This window comes from Geospiza fortis, unplaced genomic scaffold (assembly GCF_000277835.1).
Source record: "Geospiza fortis unplaced genomic scaffold, GeoFor_1.0 scaffold666, whole genome shotgun sequence".
Lineage (NCBI taxonomy): Eukaryota > Metazoa > Chordata > Aves > Passeriformes > Thraupidae > Geospiza > Geospiza fortis.
Window position 1 is genome coordinate 118,034 of NW_005054470.1, and position 8,351 is coordinate 126,384.

Below are 8,351 nucleotides of genomic sequence, written 5' to 3' on the forward strand. Positions count from 1 at the left end.
CTCATTTCATCCTGTTCTCAAGGAACAGGTATTTTAAACCATCTGCAAATTTTCCTTCTGAGGAATGCACTTAACAGGAAGTGCATCCCTATGTTTCTGTCTGGCCTGTTAAATCAAAAGCATAACTAGTCAAACAGGCTTCAACCACCTCTAGCTCACAGCTATATCCATTGTTATCAGAAGTGGCATTGTGGAATTGTCAAATCCTACTTCTATCTCATATAATGTAACCTTTAAAGAACAACTGAGGAAGATGTTTCCATTTTAGAGAGCTTCTATGCTTAACTGTCATAAATAATCTTCACTGCATGGACTATTTTACTTCAAATTATCCAAGAGCATCCCTTGTCACCTGCAATGGAAAGCTCTTTGGTGCTGGTATACATTCGCATCCTGAAATGAAATAATGTAAATAGATACAGAAGATACCTATGGTGGTCTGTACCAAGAGAATATATTCAAGCTTTAGTAGAGATGAGGATTTCAATTGCATCATTTTTTTTCAAGGAATTATTATGCTATCTCTTTCTACTCCCTTGCCCTAAATTCTTTTTTTGGTGGTAAGGAAAGTAACAAAAGCAAGGAGTTCACACAAGTGGAAGCAGCATTGTGTCAGGTTGCAACAATTAAAACAAGCATTGTTTTATATTCTTACCAGATTTGCCACTACTTCCTTTTGAGCACGTAAATGAATGAGTATTGTGTTGGATACTCAGATCTGTTACTGAAAGACTTTGTACAATGAGCATTTCTACCTGGGATTCTCAGAAAGACATCAAAGTAGTCTGAAGGCAAACAGCTCTCCAGAGGTGAACAGAGTGTTATTACATCTACAATAAACCCAGCTGAAGGGGCATGAAAGACAAAGGTACTCTAAGTCAAGTATAGTATTTAAAATCTACACGAACATCTATTTTATAGAAAAAGCAATGAGATGGGGTGGAAGTCTCCAAGAAAGTGTAATTAGATGGTTAAACAATTAAATATTGAACAACTATTGATCACTTTTATACAAAGTTTATTAAGATGTTCAGAAGAATGAATTTGAAAAATCATGTAGCAGATAGTAATTTTAATTCAGATTACAAGGCAAGTTAAAACACTTAGAGCAATTATATAGCTGACAAATAAAAATACAGCTGTAAGAACCATCCCTGAGCAATACTGCATTTTAAATATTATAATAAAGAAAGTTACTCAAATGTACCTGTGTATGCAGACATAAAATTGTTAAAACCTTTTAAAAATTGACGACCTGAAGATAAGCAACTTGCACTTTAAAGATGTGAAGCATGACTGGTTTTGGCAAACTTAAATATTACATTTGAACAAATCTAGCTCTTAACTTATCCTACAAACTACTTCAAGTAGTGCTGAATCCACTTTATTTTGGTTTGTCTGATCCTTTGTATTACATACTATTAGGTCCCAAATTTTTTCATTAATGGAACAGTAACAACCAAAGACAATGTGTATTCTCTGTCATCACTAAACATTCCATGTGTTCAGCAGTGGTGTGGCTTTGGAAGTCAGAGTGAAGAACACAGTATCCTTTGGCAGTCCAGACTTCAAGCAACACTCACAAGGAGTAGATTTTAACAGGTTTCAATACCCAAGTTCTACATTCTCCTATTTTCCAAAAGGCATGCATGGAAAAGTACTTACACAAGGACCTACACAAAGTGGTCTAGCAACCAGATGGTGCCCAGGTCTTCAGACAGTTAAGTATCTCAGTCAACATGAACAGACACTTAATAAAAATAAAATGCTATTTTATTTTCCCAACTGAGTATAACTAGTAGCTTTTAAATTAATATCAGCCTCTTCATTGCTGAGTAAGGAAAATGGCAACTTCATTAACAGGCACTGCTAAGGATGAAAATTTGATTTACGAAGAAAAAACAACCTGAATACTGAAAAACAGTACATACATCAAAAGAATTTAATGTGTGCTCCAAATCTCTTGTGTAGTGTTAATATTGTTCATTGTATTGCTGGTTATTCACAGCTTGATCATTCACCTTTGGCTGTGGACAAACTGTATGAGCACATAGTAGAATTTATTTATTTAATTGATGGCACTGCCAAATGTCAACCAACTTTCCCTTACCCCTATCAATACTTTTTTTAAACACTAGCAGATATGAATTCAAGACATTAGATAATAAAGAATTTCCTACATGGTAACACATATAACAGCAGAAATTTAAGAGATCAAGAAATGTCTCCTGTAAGTAAGTTTACAAGTACAAACACAGGTTCCAGATAACAGTATTTTACCTGTCAATTCAAATGGAAAGAATATAGTATTAAAAACCCCACAACACTTGATTGAAGTATCACTTACTTCCAAATCAAACAACATGATTTGAGCAGGAAGTTTGAGTAGGTAACCTCTGAGGCTCCCAGAGATAATATTTAAAGGTCTCTTTCAAAACTAACTATTCCATGGTGCTATTACTTATTACCCATGTGCTTAATACTCAAATATAAATAGAAGCTTTACAAAGCATTACAAAATGAAAGGCTTCATGTTACTAAGAGATGTACAATATATTTATCTTCCAATTATTGACTAATCAGTTGCTTTTCCTATGTCCATTGATTTATAAATCAAGTAGAGTAAGAATTACTATATTAGTTAGAGCAAACAGGCAGTATTAGAAACAACAGAAGTACTGGAATGTAACAAAAGTGACATACACTTTGCAGGATTACAGCTACTTGAGTCCTTCACATGAAGCTGAAAGAAAAGAAAAAAAATAAATTTAACAAAAATCTTTGAATGTTCTATATACTGCACAAGCTGTATCATAAATGAATTCATGATTTTGGAACACCAAGTAATAACTTGTCCCTAATTGTTAGGCAAATAATTATTTGACCTAATACAGAATTTCCCCACATTCTGCAAGTGCAGAGACAGAACATGGCTAATGATAGATCCAACAAACATGGACACGTTTGTATCAGCAAGTGTGACTCAACATTTTGCCCCAGTAAAGAGGTTTTGAATTAAGTATTGTAGTTTTCAGAAGTCTTCGTCAGAGTAGAAGTTAATTATCTCCTTAAAAATCAGGTTTCTTGATATCTCAAAAACAGAGGGGAAAACGCAACAGTGGTTCAGTTTATTATTAAAAGAAAACAAAACTGAATTTCACCATCCCAGACATTAAACACTTTTTGCCTACAACTTTGTCAGTACAAGAGGCTACACTCTAAATCCAGCAATCCAGTACAGTCTTCTTTTTGCTGCACTCCTAAAAATGCTGAGGGATCTCCTCACTAGAAAGTGGCAAGCAAAGCCAGACAGGCTTCCTCCTCATTCCCTTGAGAAGTACAACAAACAAGACCTGCTGAAGGACAAGCTGCCCTGGATGATATGAGACCCCTGTGATACAGGGGACATCCTTTACCTTATTTACTGAGCTGTATTTGGTGTCTTCCTTAGTTTTTTACATTTCACTGGATTCATTTGATAAGTATATCCTAACAAAAGATGTGGCAGTTATTGAGAATGCTTTTTTCAAGTCAACAAAACAGATGGGTTGGCCTTTGAAAAGTTCTTTTTAGAAAGAACAAATAACTTCTCCTATCTGGCAATTTTCCACACAGCAGGTTGATCTGGGCTGTGCATCATAGAAAATGAAAACAGCACACTTGAAGACAAAGACATGACAAAGATTTTTTAATTTAAAAAAATGGAGAAGGCCTTTGTCCATAGATGTTGATATCTTCTCCCCTTTACTATCAGGTCAGACAGCTTTACTAAGAAGTTCTCCCAGTCTAGGTAAAAGCTGCAGAGCTTTGGCCTATACATCCCCAAACCATCCACTGTCATTAGTGTTTCTTTTCAATGTCTAGAATGGAGTTTTAGAGAAGTGGAAAGGATATTCTTCCCCTTTCGATAATTGCATGTTATCTGTTAACTCTATATGCCACAAAATGTCACAATTTGAAGAATGTCCACAAAACATAGAGAAGGGACCCCTAAACAGCCTCCCAGTCCTTAAATGTCTAACAAAGCAGTTCCCACAACAGGATAAATACTTTTATGTGCTTAAAAAAATAAATTATTTACCTGAAGGGCTTATCCCAGGAGTGACACAAGCATCACAACACCCATGAACTGAATGAAGAGCAACACAGGTGTCAAAAATGACCAGACAGGCCACAAGGCAACATTGAAACTGGGAATAAAAACAGAAAGTATTCGGTAAGTTCAGTTGTCACATTACAGAAACACCAGGTATACAAAGGAAACACATCAAAAGAAGAAATAAGATTTAAATTACTTAACTTGGAAATTTACTTCTTTGTTTCTGAAAGCAAAAACACATTGAGGGTAAAGGGTTAAGATACCTTTTACTTTCAGAAAATCTGTATCTGAAGCCCCTGAAAATGACCTACTCTTTGATTTTTCGATGGGCATACATGGCAGCTGAGAGAAGCCTTAATCTGAACTTTAATCCTGACAGATTTCAGTTAACTGAAGAGACAAGGGGAAAACCAACTTATTTTACAACTGACTTACAAGAATTACAGATTTGACTAATTATAAACCATAGGGAACCTTTATTTTCTTCAATCTTCCTTTTTTTCCCCAACCAATACTGACTGATACTCTGATACAACAGCTAAACAAGAGGAAATCAATTTTCATGCAGAAAGCAAATAAATTAACTGGTACAATGTAATTTTCTTCATTCACATTTGCTCAGTTCTCATACAATCTCATAAGTAAAGCAACTCTTACTAAAAGTACCATTCTCAGACAAAATATAAACCCTTAAAGCTCATATGGCAATAGTCAGAAGTCTAACATTTTGTGTATGCTTGCTACTTGTAGATTGTTTGACAGTGAAGAACTCTGACAGAAACTGATTGAACTGAATTTTTTGTCAGATAGACAGACTGCACCTTTGCCTTAATTTGTAAACTGCACAAGTAGTTGCCAGAGGTGAGAAATTTACACTAACAAAGATAACTTCAGTTTACCCCTAAATTTTCAAGACAGAAAAGATCCAGTACATCTCCAAGTACACAAAATAGTTTCGACTGTTGCAACTCTTGCTTTGTGGATGAAAGTTGAAAGCGTAAGAAATTCTGCTACACAGAACGGGTATTGTCACCAATACACATAGCAGAATTACATAGAGAATTTCATTACAGAATTTCTTATCAGAAATTATACTTATAAAATGAGCCCATTAGCACACAGACTTGCACAGGTTTAGCAGAAGTTTGCACACAGTGTTTGAACTCACCAAATTGCTGCTGCTATGAAGGTAGCTGTTGTGATAGGAATCAGTGCAGGGTACTGTTCATCATAGTCCTGAATTCCACAGTACCACTCAAGATACAGTATGCAGTAAAAGGCAACACACAAACATACAGCCAATAAACAAGTGCCACAGGAAAGCCACCAGCTGTGGGAAGAAAAGCACATTAAACCATGTTTAGCACAGTCACACTGCAGTTTGCACAGTAATCTTTACTCCAGTCGACAAACAGAACAAGCAATATCTGTTAAAAACACTGATTGTGGCCTAGAGTTCCTGCAGGTTTTACCTTAAATTAATCTTACAAAACACTTCTTGCCCTTAAAAGCTCTTAAACTGAGTTTAATTTTGCAATGAAACATTCCTTTCATATATTGTCTCCTCAAGTATTTTGGAAATTCAGTGTGACAGATCTTGTCAGGAATCTACTATAGCACCACACCAAAACCACTTTGTCACTAATTAAATAAAATAGGCTTCACTCCAACTGTGCTTTTCACTATAAATTAGACTGGTGATCTTCGTGCAACAGAAATGCTGCAGAAAGCTTTAACATGGTTTCAGTTTGGGAACTCTCAAATTTAACAAGAAGCATGAATATTATTCTCTATAACTGCTGAAGAAAACCATGGAGAAATCCAGAATTTTAAACTCAGAATCATAAAAACACAGGGTATGTGATTATTTAGGGAGACACACTTTTGAGCCTCTTTGAGGATACACTTCAAGACTAGTTCAGATAAGGCAACTTAGGAGGAAGATGCACTTTAATAAAATCTTATCAAAAGGTGTATTAACAAATAAAAATTTGGAAAAATGAATTCTGACCATAACTTGATTACTAAATTACAAAGGGTAATCAAGGATCTTCCTGCTCCGGTACCATGTGCTCTGGAATGGTACAGCAAACATAATATGCTACTTCAAAATTTACTACCATTGGAGAATCCTGCACTAAGAGAACTGTAGCCATGGCCTACCTACACAAGCAGTGCAGGAAGACAGGGTCCTGACCCCAAATTCTGATTACACCTTGGAGTCACTGGTTTTACTTTCACAGTCAGGTGTATGAAGGGTGTAACTAGCCTGGGAGAGCAGCTCCAGAGAACCTCCCAGCACAGAGCCCTGTGCAGCTTCCATATACTGATATAACAATGACAACAGCAATGTGTTTTAAAAGCACTTCTAGCTGAAGCTATCTAAAAGCATTTAACACACATCAATCCCATTGCAAATAATTTAACAGAAAAGAAATAGACTAGAAATAAAAATTACTCCACAGAAATTATTTCACTGATCTTTTGCTGACCTACTCAAAATCATCTACAGATCTTCTAGAGAAATGAACTTCTCTTTGACCTCTAAGGATGAATTTCAGGGGGTTTGTTATAAAAAAATAAAATCAAAACGTAAGTACTTCCAACAAAACAGGCAGCTATTTCTTGGACTTAAATGAAAACTTGAAGGTACAGTATTAAAATGTCTGGTATCAGAGCAAACTTTGCATGTACAAAGATGGCTCAGTAGAGTTTATAGAGATAAAAACAGTTGTAGCAAATTTTAAGCACTGTATTTACTTTAAAATTAGTTCAATAATATCAGCTTAGGTGGTCATCTGGTCCAACCTCCCTGCTCAAGCAAGCTCAGCTACTGCCAGTTGCCCAGAATCATGTCAAGATGGCTTTTGAATATCTCAAAGATGGAGACTGAACAACCTACCTGGGCAACCCATTCAGTGCTCAGACACCCCCACAGTAAAAAAGTGTTTCCTGATCTTCAGAGGGAGCCTCCTCCATTTCAGTTTGTGCCCTCTGCCTCTGGTCCTGTCCTGGACACCACTGGAAAGAGCCTGGCTCTGTCTGCTTTACACCCTTCCTTCAGATATTTACATGTGTTGACAAAATGCCTCTGAGCCTTCTCTTCTCCAGGCTGAACACTCACAGGTTTCTCTGTTCCTACTGCAGATCTTGTTCATCCATGATTTAAAATACAGAGACCAGATGTAACAAACTGAGTATGATTATAGGACTAAAACAAACCTTTTCTGTAAGAAAAGATACCTTACCTATCTGCTTGCATAGTCTCTTTAATATTTTTTAAAAAATCAAAGTAGTATGTCACAGCTATTGATGCCAAAATCCAGAATGCAGAATGAATATTCAGTCTGTTAAGAGGCCTCATCGTCTTCTCTACAGCTGTAGACTCTTCTGTAAAGAAGAACATAATTATAGCAGTAAAGCCAGTCATTAAATGAAGTATGATTATAGTTACATAAAGCATGATACTTTATCTTTTTAATTCATTTATCTTGGGAGATTATTCTACTCATTATAATACACTTTGTGCTACAAATATTCTAAAGAACTCTGAACATTTACTGAAATGAAACAGACTAAGCAAAGTATCCTTTGATAAAAGGATAAAGCAGTAACAATCAGCACAATACCATATCTGTGCATCTATTTAGGAAACAGCTGACTAGATTTTGTAAGGGTTGTTTAAGTAATTAAAAAGCCCTGGTTTTATTAAATAATTTTTATTAATCTAGTATATAGAATTTCAGGTTGTTACTTCCAATTACTAATTTATTTCTACCCTTATGAATTTTAGTATTTGCAAAACTATTGCAGGCATAATTTTCTTGCTCTCAACAAATTCTCAGCTGCAGTTTCAGGAGCTAGCTGGACTTACACTACACACTTTCATCAGGTAAACTGCAACTATCATTGTGCAGGAAACCACCTTCTCTTTTTCCCCTCATTACCGTGTACTGTTTTAGAGAGAGCAAGGAGATGAGAAAGCCATTTTTGTGCACGACAGTAACCACGTAAGACAGTGTTTATACACACTGTCACAAAAAGGTGTCAGTTTATCACCAAGAGTTCCTGGTGGCCCGCGTGCCTTCAGCAGTGCCACATGTGCCGATTCCTCCACAGGCACCGCCACCAGCCGAGCGTACCCACAGCTCTGCTGGAGCTTAACAGGCAGCTTTATTTTTCATTTCTTGATTCCTCCTCATCCTACTGGAGCTTGGGCCCGGAGCATTCGAGTATTTCATCCGCATCAGGC

General features: G+C 36.2%; 1 protein-coding gene across 1 annotated transcript; it reads right to left on the reverse strand.

Annotated features, from left to right (window-relative positions):
* Positions 1-1,001: 1,001 nt before the first annotated feature.
* On the reverse strand, positions 1,002-7,562 carry TMEM128 (transmembrane protein 128). The gene is made up of 4 exons (XM_031062853.1): positions 7,348-7,562; positions 5,268-5,429; positions 4,082-4,190; positions 1,002-2,743 (listed from the first exon to the last, which is right to left on the reverse strand). Exons 1-3 carry the CDS (start codon positions 7,560-7,562, stop codon positions 4,091-4,093), a joined length of 477 nt encoding a protein of 158 aa, XP_030918713.1. The 3' UTR covers positions 1,002-2,743; positions 4,082-4,090.
* Positions 7,563-8,351: the final 789 nt, after the last annotated feature.

Coding starts and splice junctions, on each gene's coding strand:
- TMEM128 (XM_031062853.1), bottom strand. CDS start 7,562: ATGCTTTATGTAACTATAATCATACTTCATTTAATGACTGGCTTTACT. Junction 5,430..7,347: donor GAGACTATGCAAGCAGATAG/GTAAGGTATCTT, acceptor TTCTTCCCACAG/CTGGTGGCTTTCCTGTGGCA. Junction 4,191..5,267: donor TTCATAGCAGCAGCAATTTG/GTGAGTTCAAAC, acceptor TTTTATTCCCAG/TTTCAATGTTGCCTTGTGGC.